General features: G+C 34.8%; 1 protein-coding gene across 1 annotated transcript; it reads right to left on the bottom strand.

Moving 5' to 3' along the window:
• Window positions 1–3,189: 3,189 nt before the first annotated feature.
• fam210aa (family with sequence similarity 210 member Aa) lies at window positions 3,190–13,534 on the bottom strand. Its single transcript, XM_051137681.1, has 5 exons — window positions 13,404–13,534; window positions 13,076–13,121; window positions 11,877–12,259; window positions 7,554–7,665; window positions 3,190–3,887 (listed from the first exon to the last, which is right to left on the bottom strand). The coding sequence occupies exons 3-5, from the start codon at window positions 12,230–12,232 to the stop codon at window positions 3,621–3,623; spliced, it is 735 nt and encodes a 244-aa protein (XP_050993638.1). The 5' UTR covers window positions 12,233–12,259; window positions 13,076–13,121; window positions 13,404–13,534; the 3' UTR covers window positions 3,190–3,620.
• Between the last annotated feature and the right edge of the window lie 2,063 nt (window positions 13,535–15,597).

The raw sequence follows: 15,597 nt of genomic DNA, 5'->3' as shown, positions 1-15,597 counted from the left end.
GTAGTGCGGCTGACACAGAACAGCGTACGCAGTTTAGTAGGGACTCTCCAACATGGCGCTACGGTGACGCAGCAGAGACGAATTGTTGAACAAAGTCGTAATTTTTATTTTATTTTCGTACAAAAAGTATTCTCGTAGCTTCATAAAATTCAGTTCAGATGGCAGATGGACTATTTTGACGATGTCTTTCATACCTTTCTTACCTGGCAGTCAATGGGACAGTCAAAAGCCTCCCGGTTTTCATCCAAAATATCCTAAATTGTGTTCCGAAGACGAACGAAGCTTTTATTGGTTTGGAACGACATGGGGGTAAGTGATTAATGACAAAATTTTCATTTTAGGGTGGAGTAACCCTTTATGTTTGGTCTTTCTGTAAAGAAGACACTTGGCAGATTATTGCTTTTAAGTGAAAAAAATTATATAGAAAGTTTATGGAAAATGCACAAAAATAAATAATACGTCATTTAAAATATTTATTAAATGTACAGTCAAACCAAAAATGTATTTATGAGACACCTTCAGCATTTCTCACATTATCCGTTTATTCAGTATAGTTTAGAAAATGGTAATAAAATATAACAAGAACTGTGTCAGATCAAATTCATCTTGATAATGTCAGATAACTTTGATAGAAAAGTATGTAACGGAAATCGGACAACTGTTATGTATGACAATATTTACACAACTATCAGTACCTTGTTGACCAGAACCAAATGGTTCATTTTATTCAGTCTGTGGTGTAAAAAGGTCACATTAGCAATTAAAGAAAAAACACTTAAGCAAAACATGGTTTCTGAAAATTTTTGGTCCCAAATTTTTATCAGTTTTACTGGTAGTCCACTGTATGAAGGTTTTTTGGTCACAGTTTAATTTATTTTGTTATCCTCACTTACATAAATTAACTTTAAACTTTATTTTTTGGTTTGACTGTATATATTTTCTAAAACAGGGGTGCTCAACCCTGGTCCTGGAGATCGACTTTCCTGCAGAGTTCAGCTCCAGCCCTGACCAAACACACCTGAACCAGCTAATTAGCATATCAAGGAGCATTTGATAATTACAGACAGGTGTGTTTGATTAGGGTTGAAACTAAACTCTGCAGGAAAGTCGATCTCCAGGAACAGGGTTGGCCACCCCTGTTCTAAAACATGTTTTACTCTGCAACTGCACTAAAATCAAATTTGAAAAAGTTGTGTTCCAAATCTGAGTCTGACATCACAAAAAGTGATTAACATTTTAAATAATGCACACAACAAAAGTGACTTTTTTCAGGACAATTTAACCTTTTTGAATCATCATCTCCTGTTCACATAGCAAGGTCCATAAACTTTACCAAGTTCCATACCAAACCAAAATGTTAAATTTTTTGGGTCAAAAATGACCATACAACACAAGAGAGTTAAAAAAAAAAGTAGCTTTGTAATGTACTCATTTAAAGCATCTGAGCTGATATACTAAAAAAAAGTTAGTAGTTTTATTATTAGTTAGTCCCCAACACTGTTGGAAAGCTGCAAATGTGAATAACAGGTGTAGCCAATTTGGCTCTAATTAGGAATATCAAAATGTTCTAGGTTGAAATCATAACTATTCAGTCATGACTTCAATTTGATTGTTTTTTGTAATTTGTTTTTGTAACATTGTTTTTCACAATTTATGACGTACTCTGTTTTTTACACTTTAAAAATATGATAATAAATATGGAGTAAATTTCAAAGTTAATTTAATTGTAAAAATGTAAGTCGTTGAAGAATATTGGTGTAATAACTAATTAATAAAAATAATTCTAGTAAATCTTAAAATATAATTTTAGTCAAAGGCTAACTTTTTTCATGAAATATACATATATATATATTCTTAAAATATAATTTTAGTCAAACGCTAACTTTTTTCATGAAATATATATATATATATATATATACTGCAAACAAAACTTTCTGTACCTTTACATTTTAATTACAATTTACTAATGATTCTAATTTTGCTGCCTGTTATTAACTGTCATAAAGAAACATTAAGAAACATATCCAATATATTATTAACTTTAAAAATATTTACCTTTTCGGTCACACTTTATTTTAAGGTCTAGTTTTTGCTATTAATAAACCATTATTTATAACTTTTGCCTCAATAAACTCCTAATTTGCTGCTTATTAATAGTTAGTAAGGTGGTTAAGTTTAGTAGTAGGGATGTAGAATATGGTCATGTAGAATTAGCACGGGTATATTTGTAGCAATAGCCAAAAATACATTGTATGTCATTTTTCTTTTATGCCATAAATTATTAGGACATTAAGTAAAAACCATGTTCCATGAAGTTATTTTGTAAATATCCTACCGTAAATATATCAAAACTTGATATGTGATATGCTTTGCTAAGAACTTGGACAACTTCAAAGGCGTACTAGGATAACTTTTTTTTTGCACCCTCAGATTCCAGATTTTCAAATAGTTGTATCTTGGACAAATATTGTCCTATCCAAACAAACTATACATTAATGGAAAGCTTTTATATTCAGCTTTCAGATCATGTATAAATAAAAAAATTGACCCTTATGACTGGGTTTGTGGTCCAGGGTCACAAATGTTTTATAAGTACTAATGAACAGCCAATATGCTACTAGTAGGCATGCTAATGAGCAACTAGTTGATAGTAAGAATTGGACCCTATACTAAAGCATTACCACATTTTCATGCCAAACACATTTCATTAAATAAGAAGAGATGTTTTTTTTTATTTTTTTTATTGTTATTGATGACAGCCAAGTGGAAGATCCTTTAACAGACAAATAAAAGGCCTTGCAATTCCATCAGACCCTAACAGCCCAAGTGCTTCACCAGGAGACACATTTACTGTTGAAGAATCAGTTCAGTTATTAACCTTCATTAATTACTATACAATATAAAGCAACAACATGTGACAATCCACAGACATCAACAACTGAAAATGAATTCACATAAATGAAACGCATGAATATGGCAGGAATGTACTGAACTGAAAAAAAGACAAAGGCCGTTAATGATTTGCAGAATGAATGTCAGCATTATTTGTGAATTATTCAGTATTACTTTTTCCAACGACGTAAGCGTCACTGCATCTTAACGTACACTTACAGCTTCTGACAAACACGGTTTTGCATAATACCAAGTTACAAACAATTCAAGGTTTTATAACAACCATTTCATTCTCAGTAACCTATGTAACGAGTCTGTGCCGTTTAGAATCCATCATTTAAATAACATTACACAAATGCAAGAATTGAAAGAGGCAGTGCGATATTGTTACATGAACAAAATATTACATATATGATACTGGAAACATTCCACCCACTGTTTCTCTTTAGAAAACACACTCTCATCCATTAAAAACACTTCAAGTAGAGCCCAACGGCTTTCAGCAGACTGTGGTCAATTTATGAGTCACAATCTCACTACCATGTGATAATTTAGCCTATTATGTGAACAGGAAGTGTAGAGCATACAGCCTACATTATACTACTTTATACCGTCTGCGCTTAAGACATGCCGTTTTCCTTAAGTGTGCTATATTGTTAAATAACGTGAATCTTCAGGACATTATGGGGTGATAAAATCACTTTGTGACCTTTCGTAAGTCTATAAACCTATTCCTTTTTCTTTCGGAAAGACACTTTGTCTTTGGTTTCTTGAAGTTTTTCTGTGAACTTGTCTTTCGTTTCCTCCATCCTCTCGGAGATACGATCCTTCGTCTCCTCCATTTTCCCGGAGATCCTCTCTTTGGTCTCCTCCATCTTCTCCTGCAGGTATTCCTTCACGGGTGGAGGGGTGGACATGTGTCCGTGCCTCCTCAGGTACTTCACAGACAGCGACGTTCCTCCGAGAGTCACCGTGTACCGTGCGGGTGTGGCGATCTTCAGGAGAGCAGAGAACATTACACCAGCGTCACATTAACTTGTGGAACACTCAAGATTCTTAATTGGAATCTACAGTTCCATTAAGAACTTTTAACATTCATGGAACATTTGCACTGCACTAAAGGTTCTTTATAGTAGAAAAGGGTACTTTAGATTATTTGAATGTTCTTCACACTAAGAAAAAAAAAGTTCTTTTAAGTACTGATTACTTAACGATTCTTTGAGGAACCTAAAATGGTTCTGTGGCTTCACTGTGAAAACCCAATTTTAGAAGCTTTAAAGGAGAACTCCACTTCCAGAACAACAATTTACAAATAATTTACTCACCTCCTTGTCATCCAAGATGTTCATGTCTTTCTGTCTTCAGTCGTGACATTTCAGGATTTTTCTCCATGCTTAATTGGTGCCCCAATTTTGAACTTCCAAAATGTAGTTTAAATGCTGCTTCAAATGGCTCTAAACGATCCCAGCCGAGGAAGAAGGGTCTTATCTAGTGAAATGATCTGACTTTTTTTTTTTTTTGTAAAAGTTTACTTTTACATGTTGTTTGAACATAAATGTGTGTTGGCAGTGTGTACACAACCACCCTATAATGATAAAAATCCACCCAGTGGTTTTTATTTAATCAGAAAAATAATTTCCCTTTTTTCAAATCAAGCCATTCTTAGCATCTTGTCTGTGTGACGACACACCTACAGAGGCCGCTCCAACGAACAGTTGATTGACACGGCCGTCTTACCTTAAAGGAGCAGTAACTGTCCGATCACCATTGTTTCGATGCCGGAACAGAGACATAGACAAGAATGGCTCCTAAGCGATTGAGGTGTTGTGTTGTTGGATGTAATAATGAACGTAGTGGTCGTCATCCCGACATCTGAGCCGCTGAAGATGCAGTGGATTGCGTCTGTTTGTGAAGGGAATGCGCCTCATGATCTACATATATCCGTCTATGTATATTCGTGATCCAGCTTCACTTACAGCAGAAGTGAGTTTAATGTTTTTTTTTTTTTAATGAACCTTTGCAATTGTTTAGCAGCTAAAGTAAACAGGCTCATCACTCCACAAAAAGAGAGGGGCGGAGCCAGCAGAGCTCATTTACATTTAAAGCAACATCGAGCAGAACAGGATGATTTTTGCAGAGCTGATTTTGGCAAGGTAAAAAAGGTGTTTTTTACACTACCACTGAGAAATTTTAACCAAAGCATGTTATAGACTGAATTCCGATCCTGGAGAGCTTCAGCCCTGCAGAGTTCAGCTCCAACCCAAATAAAAACTCACCTGCTTGTAGCTACCTAGTAACCCTTCAGATCTTGATCAGCTTGTTCAGGTGTGTTTGATTAGGGTTAAAGCAAAACTCTGCAGGGCTGCGGCTCTCCAGGACCGACGTTCGCCACCCCTGTTATAGACTTTTCGTTAAGACCATAAAGAATCATATCAACTTATGGAAAATGGGCATCCGATGACCCCTTTAAGCACAAAAGCGTTGACGTACTAATGCGTAAAGACTAAGGAAGTGCAAGTCAAATGCTGTTTACAAACAAAAAGGTACAACAATGTTGGTCGTTTCTGAAGTTGTAGAAGAAAATGAGACTGAAATCAGTTTTCACCATACTGTACCTTTTTGAGCCTTAGTACACAGACGATGAAATTAGACGTGACTCGTAGTGTCGTGGATGCGCATCCCAGAGCCTGTGCTACACAAGCTTTTGTGCTTAAAGTATACACATTTTTATTTTTCGAAAAAAAATGACAGATTGTTTCGCTAGATAGGACCCTTCTTCCTCAGCTGGGATCGTTTAGAGCCCTTTGAAGCTGCATTTAAACTACATTTTTGAAGTTCAAAATCGGGGCACCAATGAAGTAGGGGTCGACCGATATGTGTTTTTCAGGGCCGATGCCGATACCGATTATTACAGATCAAATGCACCGATAAACGATATTTTGAACCGATATGTGTCAAAATACAAATGTCACATTTTTTGTCAACACAGTAGCTTAGGAAAAGCTGAAAACAAAAATTACATTTGCCATTTAAAATTATAAGCAAAAGAACAAATCCGTTGGCTTGTAGCCATGACGAAATTAAATAACTTTTAACGAAAAAATGTCCCCGACGTCGATTTCAGCGTCTCTCCCACAAAGGAAAATATATATAAATACAACAACAAGTAGTAATAGACTAAATGATAGATGTCGGTTTCTTAACAGTAAACTGACCATTTTCTAGTCCAAGCTGAACGTCCTTCAAGGACAGCGCATCCACACTTTGCTCTGCCATGTGCCATCCTCTGTCTGTACAGCCCGCTCTGATGACCGTTATGCAAATCCTGCGTGCACAGACCTTGCCAATAAAATGCGCCGCAGTCCATGCGTGCATAACAGTCATGAGCGCAGGCCGTACAGGTGCTCTATAAGAATGAGTAAAGCCAAAGACTAAAGGACAGACATGCTGTTCAGAAAGGACGTCGGGAAAAGGAGATTATTACACCGCCTGCTCCCGTCCAAATTACACCAGAGTTACCGACCGCTACCGCGTTTTGTTTGTAAATTTATTCCCGCGTCGCAAAAAATCTGGTCGAGTCCCGCGGGAATGCAGACCTCTAGTATACGGTCCTACTTTTGATTAATTCATCCAAACTTTGATGACTCATCCAAACTTTGAAAAATTCCGTGGCATTTAGTGTTAACAGTATACAGTACATTCCATTTATATGACTGGATTCCGCGATTCCGTCCGTGTTTTCCGCATCCGGGAAATCAAGATAACATTGAGGTGTTTTTGCAACTTCACCGTAAAGGATTGTGAATTACTAAAACACAATCAACTTCTGCTGCTGACTTACCTTTGAGAGACAAGTGATTACTGCCGCACGCTGCACGCAGCTCCAGCAAGCGCGTTCTGTCTGTTTCTTCACTTCCTTCAGCCTTGGAGTTGATTGGTCGGACTCGCGACTTCCAACAAATCTGATGCGCGGTGGGCGGAGACTGCTCTAGGGCACAGAGTGGTGAGCTCTGACAGGCTGCGTCGGAGCCAAAGAGCGCATTTCAAAAATAAATTATTTTTATCGGCAAATCGGTTTTGAAAATAACCGATTCCGATAATCGTGAAAAATGCTTAATATCGGCGCCAATAATCGGTAGGGCCGATAATCGGTCGACCTCTACAATGAAGTCCATTACATGAAGAAAACTCCTGAAATGTTTTCCTCAAAAACCATAATTTATTCACGACTGAAGACAGAAAGACATGAACATCTTGGATGACAAGGGGGTGAGTAAATTATCTGTAAATTGTTGTTCTGGAAGTGGACTACTCCTTTAAGAGTAACTCAGATGGAGTTTTATCATGCAATAAGTGATGAATTTAAGGTCAATGACATTCTAATCATTTCAGATGAGCTGCAGTGTAGATGAAATGATACTGTGCCTCAAAATACATTTTATTTAAAGTCTCTATTCAATTTTACATGGTGCAAATTCTTTAGGAAAGCTGAATCTACAGTAAATTGCCTTGATTTTGCTTTAATCTTCATGATAATATTAACCAGTCTTGAGGTTCTATAAAAGTTCATTTTTATCATTTTATTCTCATTTGTAAATCAGGAAATCATCACATTACTAAATAATTTAAATAATTCACTAAAACCAACACAGTTAGCCCACCTTGTACATGGCATATGCCGTCAGTGCATAACCGCTCTGAGAATTCTCCAGAAGTTTCACCACCTTGTCAGGAAACCCAACATACTCAAGAAATGGCACCAAATTCACTCCTCTACAGACCAAAACAAGACAAAGCAAAGCATAAAAAGACTTCTTAAGGGACAGTTTTCAAATATGAACATCATGTTGTCATTTATTCACATATTGGTAACTAAACATTTTTGGTGGCCACTGACTCATATTGCATAGACAAAAACAAAACAAACAAAAAAACAGGCACAAGTGTGAATAAACAATGACTGAATTTTCTTATCTTTTTATAACGATTTCCACAATTTGGTATAGGGTTAGGGTTAGGGTAGCAATTTGGCACTGAGAAGTGTATTTATTAATATTATATATATAATTATATATTAACTATATTATATATAGTTTTTATTCATTTGTATTTATTTTAGATTTATTTTTAAGTAGCTTTTATTTTTATACTCAGTTTGTATTTAACATTATTCCTCTTTTTTGCATTTTTAATATTATTATTATTATTTATTTTTTTTTTTTTTTTTTTAAATATTACTACTTAGGTTTACAGGGTTTCTACAGATATGAACAAGTGAAATTTAAGACTTTAAGACCTTTTTAATAAAGCCTTATATGAAATTTAAAACCTAAAACTATAATGCAAATACACATTATATTACATACAGTACATATCTATAATATTTAATGTGTTTAATGTACTAAAAAAAAAAAAAACATTACATCGCTGTCATAAATTATATTTACTACTACGATATACAGTGAACTTTTCATATAAGCAGATAATATTCCACACAAAATATCCACCATAAAAGAACCACGTAGGGCTGGGCGATTTTGCCTAAAAAAAAAATCTTCGATTTTTTAAAGAAAAATTCGAGTTTCGATTCGATTTTCGATTTTTTTTTTTTTCAATGCACTTAAAAAATGACTGCAGACATCAGATATAGTGTCAAAAGTGCAACTTTATTGCTATGATTGTCCTCAAGAGTTAAAATGCGTAGAATCCCAAAACAAAAAGTAAATGAGGCTGTCATTCAACAATTTCAAGCTTTAACCCAGGTTTAAGCAAAAGTGCAACAACTTCACAGTAGCTTAAATTTTCTGTTCAAGAAATCAGATAATTACAAATTTTGTAACATATAACATTACAATTAAAAAAATAAACTCTTCTCAGTATAGTGTGAATATAAAAAATGAAACATGCCTGTGGCAGACATATAGCCTGCTCAAAGAGTAAACAATTGTAAACTTTTATCTAGAACAACAAAACACGTGCTTGTTAGATCTCTGAAACATTATGCTCATTCTAAACATTTTTTGCAAGAAAGATGAGCCTGTCCACAACCTCTGGCTTAAGGCAGGCCCGGTTGCAGGTAACTATTCCCCCACCCACACTAAATACCCTCTCTGAGGGGGCACTAGTGGCTGGAATAGAAAGATATTTTTTAGCCAGTAAGCTTAGCCTTGGAAAGTTGGGCTGATGCAGCTTCCACCATTCGAGAGGATCTGTGTCTGGCTCTATGTCTGTATTGTACAGGTGAGGCAGCGCTACATCGGCGAAATACTTGCGACTGGGGACAACGTACCTCGCATCTAATACTTTCAGCATGTGATTAAAGCCTCGCTTTTCGACAGAATAAATTGGCAGCATGTCTGTGGCAATATAAAACGTGATCGCCTCTGTAATCGCTTTCCATCGCGCTCCGTTCTTATCATAAGGCACACAGTTTGTAAAGCTCTCAGGAAGTGTAGTTTGCTTTTTAGCAGGTGTGCTAGAGGAGCCGTTTTCGCTGCGGAGCCGGTTGCACTTCTCCCATTCTTCGGGATGTTTATTCCTCAGGTGCTGGAAAAGATTTGTTGTACTGCTGCTTCCAGTAGCAACAGCTTTGAAACATATTTTGCAGCAAGGCTTCGTCTGTGTTTTGTCTGCTGCATCAAAACCAAACCAGTTCCAAATTACGGAGTTACCTGTACCTTTCTTTGGAAGTAATTCTCTGCTACACGCTGCCATGTTGTTTTGACTGTGTTACGCGGGGCGGGGGCTGGGCCTGGCTCATATCGCGCTACGGTAACGCACAAGGACGAAACGCGGAAAAGTCCGAAAAAACTATTGTGGCAAAAAACTCGAGTTTGCAAAATAAAAATCGTTTTAAACTACAAAATCGATAAATCGATTAAATCGATTTTTTGCCCAGCCCTAGAACCACGTCACTGAGATTTTTGGTGGCGTAAACAATTTATTCTGAAGCAATATTTTCATCAGTGTACTGATGAAAATGGTACTGGTGTATCAGCTTTTACATACTTAAATCTGGATATTTTTATTTTCCTTTATAAAGGCCTATTTTTTATATTTTTGAAATGGATGCATTACCTTTCATGTCAAATTATTACAATTTATCAATAAACTCTATAGGGCTGTTACCAGTCAGATTAAGAAATTTACACTGCAAAATTAAAACTGCAATGAATGACGTTATGAGATTAATATTTTAAATACATTTATGAATATACAAATCAGAAATGACGGGGAAATGCATACTTTTAAACATACTAAACTACCAGTAGGTGGCGCTAAGTCACTGAATGAGTGAGTCATTGAGTTATTTCAACTAATTAGTTCAAAACTGAATCATTTAGTTGCTTGGAGAATGTGCGATACATCTGCTGTGATCCTTGTTGGAACTATTTTCGTAGGTGAAATAGAACAAAACAGTAAATACTGTGTCTAAGATGTAAGAAACTTGACTACTTGTTTATTGAACTAAAATCAATGTAACATTTGCAATCGCGAGAATATTCAGCAAAATAGCTTAAATGCCTTGGTATGTTACTGAACTATATCATGTAAATAAAGCATTTTTCCCTATGTTTTTTCTGAGTTTCTGAGTTAAATTTATTTTTATTTCAGTTTTATTTTTATTTTTCATATTTATTTTTTCCAATTAGCAAATTGAAGGCTCCAACTTTCAAAAAAAAAAAAAAAAAAAAAAGAAACAAGAGATGTTACTGGAAAGTTTTTCATCCAAAATTCCAAAATTTTATTTCATTTTCATTTAGTTAAAGATAACTCTGACACTGTGGGTTTAACACAATCAAGTATTTCAAGCAAACAAAAAGTGTTGAAAAGTAGATTTGGAAATAAAAAGGAGATAAAAATATAAACACCCACTTTTTGTTTTTAGAAGATATTGAAAATCTACTGAAATGTAATACTTATTTAAGAATCAAATGTTCAACTTAGACCAAATGGCCATCTATAAACTGAGCGAAAGGCTGTGAAGATTGGTGGTGAACATACGAGGAGATAAACTGATAACTCTGGTCTTGTCTTCTCTGCAGAGTGAGGTCATGCTGAATGAAGCAGCCTGTTCTCAAGCATCCATTACCACCTCCCACATCTCTGAACGTCTAGACAGTGGTGACCCACATTCAGCCAGATGTATTGCAGAGTAAACATTCCAGTGTGCCATTTACCTCAATCCACCATGCGCCATACTCATACAATGACTGAGCAGAAAGAAAATTACCTACCACACACACCTGCTTAACAGATCAACCAACACCTCTCCTACAAAAATCTCACAGACACTCCCGTTTTATCAGTTTGTTTTATCAAAACATACAACTTTATGTTGTGCTTCCTATTGGATATTAGAATTTTTCTTTTATATTTCTTTGACTTTCTTAAACCAGTCTGAAATATCATCAAACACAGACTGATGCAGTATATCAGGCAGGCTGATTTTAAGAAGCTGCTTTTTGATTATTTTGAGACAATAAATACTGAGAGTGCAAAATAATGTTTATTTAAACTCAGTAATTTTTCTATTTCATTAGATCAATTTTATTGTACTTTTTATTTTTATTTAAAAAATGCTTTATTGTAAAATATTATTACATTTTGTGCATAATAATAATGATAATATTTTTTTTTCTTAAATACTTGAAATATATCTTTTAATTTACAGTGTTACAAATTATTAAAACATTAATGTTCATATTGTTTTTATGAAGTAATTGTACTGTTTTATATTTAGTATAAAAATATATTATTATTATTATTAGCGATTAAGGCTAATTTTTTAAATAGCATTTTAAAACTGCAACTCACATTTTTTCCCCCAGAATGTACAGCCCTACTATATATTATTATCACTTATAACCCATATTAATTTAGCAATACATTTTATTTGTGATTAACTCAGTGGTCTTCGACTAACAAGTATTATTTTGATTGACAACTATAGTTGACATAGTTGTGATCGGTGATCTACTTACTTCATTGCAGCGTAGTAAAAAGTACCGAACCACACGGTAGATGTCACCAGGTGCACAGGGATCATGACTTTGCCGTACTGTTTAAACGTCTTCTTGAATCTCTGAATAAGGCCGATGGAGTTGTCCTGCAGAGGATCCGGCTCCTCCTGCCCTGGATCTGGGTTTACCGGATGATCTCTGCTGCTGTTTTTCTGAGAGGCCGGAGAACACAGCCATCGTGGGCTGGAGCTTGGGCATTTCCAGCGGCTGTGGGCCTTGGGGCCCAGTATCTGTGCAGGACGGCTGCAGGACGGAGGACTGATCTGCAGCAGGACAGCAGTCTGCTGGAAAACTCTAGCACACACAAACCGCTGCATCCCAAACAAGCTTTTGCTCCCAACTGTCTGCCAACAGAATAACAAGATACAGTTTGACATGGACCTTGTGAGAACAAGAGAACATCCAAAGAAAAGACGATAAATCCACAAACGAAAATGAAGAAAACCCTCTAAGATATAAGCAGATGGTAAGTATTATGAGATTTACAACACACAGTGGGGTCTGTAACCACACTGAGAATTTATTGTTGTTATTATTATTATTATTATTATTATTATATTTAAACCCAGAAATTAAGGAATTTAAAAGAATAAAAATGTATGCATTCATTGTTTATTATTATTATTATTATCATCATTATTATTTTATAAAGGGGGAAACAACATTACCATATGGAAACAAATCTAAACTATGTCTGGGTTACTTAAAAAAAGAAGAAATAAATAATTCCACAAGCCCAAAATGTTAAATTATGCTAGAAATGTTTAATTTAAATATTAATAGTTCATTTAACTCCAGTGCTGCTGTCATTAAAGACTTACAAAAAGAAATAACTGAATTGTGTAGATTTTCAATTCAACTTTTTATTTGACCAAAAAAAATATATATATTTGCCATAATTTGCTTCTGTTAAATTATTGGTATTGCACTGATATCAGAAGCACATATTTACATTTATAATGTATATTAATATTTACTTAATACTTTTTAAATGTACTAAGAATTTTTTTGCATTTTCTACTGTACACTACTAAGTGTTTAAGCCTGATTTTTTTTAAGCTTGTGATTTCACTTATTCTTTTGCTCAAAACAAGCAAAGCCTCTAAATTTATTATAAATACTGCATATGTTATCAGTTGACGTACATTATTTTTTCCTACCTTCAATATCCCATCAATAATGACGTCACTGGTGTTGGTTCAACAGCTGAAAACATAGAAAGAAACACATTAGCTGCACATGCTCAATTACATTTAGCAAGAAGCTTTACAGGGGGAAAAAAATACAGACTGACCTCCTAAAACAACAGTATTTACGACTCAAATGTTTAGTATAAACTTGTGAAGTGTTACGATAGTTACCAAACGTGAGTCAGCTAGCTTTGCTAAGGGATGTTTACTGACTGATGTGCTAAACTAATCAAAGTTTCACTCGGTCTAATTTCTAAACATACACGAATGATCACGAGAAATATGAACAGTTACATACATAAGTGAACAGATCCTGCATGATGTGAGGTCCCCACCACAAACACATTTTATTCACGTCCCTTCTGTCATTCAGAGAGCCACCGATCAGACGCAGTGACATTACACATGGTGACTGCGCGCTCAATGTGCTGTGGGAAATGTAGTACAGTCGTGCTAAGGAGAACGGAAGCCAAATCTCTGTACAACTACATTTCCCAGAATGCATCGCATAGTCGTTAATGATTGGTCTATACACGTGCCTATGAAGAAGTTCACAAAATAAAACTAAAGGGTTTCACGAAATAAATAAAAGTACGTTAAAATGTACTGACATATACGTGTATGTAGAGAATATATATTAAAATTTTCGTATTACTCTATTCATCTATATATATCATCATATATCATATATATATATATATATATATATATATATATATATCGTAAATAAATATTACGAAACCTACGAGTATTACGAAAATTTTAATATATATATAGTGTAACAGTAACAGTATATATATATATATATATATATGTGTGTGTGTGTGTGTGTGTGTGTGTGTGTATATATATATATATATATATATATATATATGGTGTAAAAGGGCTTTTACATTAGAATTGTTTTATAATAAAAACAAAGAAGCAAGTCCTGCCCACATTTAAAAAGTAACGCAAAAGTAATGTAACGCATTACTTTCCATAAAAAGTAACTAAGTAATGTAATTAGTTACTTTTTCAGGGAGTAATGCAAAATTGTAATGCATTACTTTTAAAAGTAACTTTCCCCAACACTGGCTAAGACAGTGAAATGATGTAAAATGATGTTCAAAATGCTTATCGTTCATTTGTGCATTTAGTTCCATATACTGATTTTAAAGGAGTCATGACATGGATTTTGTTATTATTATTATTATTTTTTTTTTTTTTTTTTTTTGCAAATAAAAAACAAATATATGGATTTTTTTTTAACCCTCATTCTGACCTTCTGTCTAAAATGACCTGTTTTAAGGGGTGTGTCCTTTAAGTCAGGAATCGAGCACTGTTTTGATTGGCTAACGTCATTGCATAGAAAACAGTATCAACACCTCCTCACTACTTCACTTGAGTGTTTTGACAACATGACCAAAATAAAACATTCATTTTCAGACAAAGCATTATGTAATCATTTACTTACCGTTTGTAATGCAGCTGCAGATGCAGCTACCATTTGTGACGCAAACACGCCGTTCTTTCACTTCATTTGCCGACATACTCAAACGCATGGACTGTGTCAGAAAGCGAACGCACATCTGTACTGTATCCAGTGCAGGCAAGATAGCGGCAGCGATAGGGTGACCAGACGTCAATGTGTTCCGGTTTTTGGTGTCCTGTCCCCGACTGGAGCTGTCCCCGGAAATGTCCCCATTTTACAGCACATTCAAAACAACCCGCAAATACACTAATAGCGTGACGTGACCGACTCACTGAAATATTACAGCCATTCAAAAGCGTAGAAGTGCACTGCACTCCCAACAAAATGGACAAGTTTATAACCTAATTCATAAATATTAAACCTTTTTAACATTATTAAAACTATACATACTGAGTGACTGATACCATTTTTGTCATGGAAAACACTTGTGGGTTCATATTAAGTTCGCAGTTTTAACGTAGGCTATATGTTTGCTTAAATTTATTTTCAAGATCTGAGGTAAATGATCTGTCTGGCTATAAATGTCACGCGACTGATATTCAAACTCACTTTAGACACTTTTAACACTGAATAAAGCACGTAATCAGTACCTGAGATTTTAACTATCATAGTTTGTTATGTTGTTATTCCAGCCTCGACGTCGTAGAAAATAGAGCGTTTTTAAAATAGAAATTTTGTGTGTGGCCATCACTGCTGGTTAGGCCAATCCCATTAACATGAAAAATATACCTTTTATTGCACGTTGCGGCGACTTTGTGGTCAAAAACGAGCCTAAAATTCAAAATAATAAGCCTGATTAGGAATAGAAAAGATCCATTTCCAAAAGCACAAACGTAAAATTTAAAAAGTTGTAATTCTACTCACAGTTGTGAAAATTCTGAAACAGTTTGGAAAAAAAAAAAAAAAAAAAAAATTGTTGTATACTGTTTTATTTATCATATGTTCTTATGTTTATTGTTTTATTTCAATGTGTTTTTCTGAAGCCATAATTTTGTTATAATACTACTCTTTTGATAAG

Source organism: Labeo rohita, chromosome 19 (assembly GCF_022985175.1).
Source record: "Labeo rohita strain BAU-BD-2019 chromosome 19, IGBB_LRoh.1.0, whole genome shotgun sequence".
NCBI lineage: Eukaryota > Metazoa > Chordata > Actinopteri > Cypriniformes > Cyprinidae > Labeo > Labeo rohita.
Note: the sequence above shows the minus strand (reverse complement) of the source record. Positions and strands in the feature narration are given on the sequence as shown.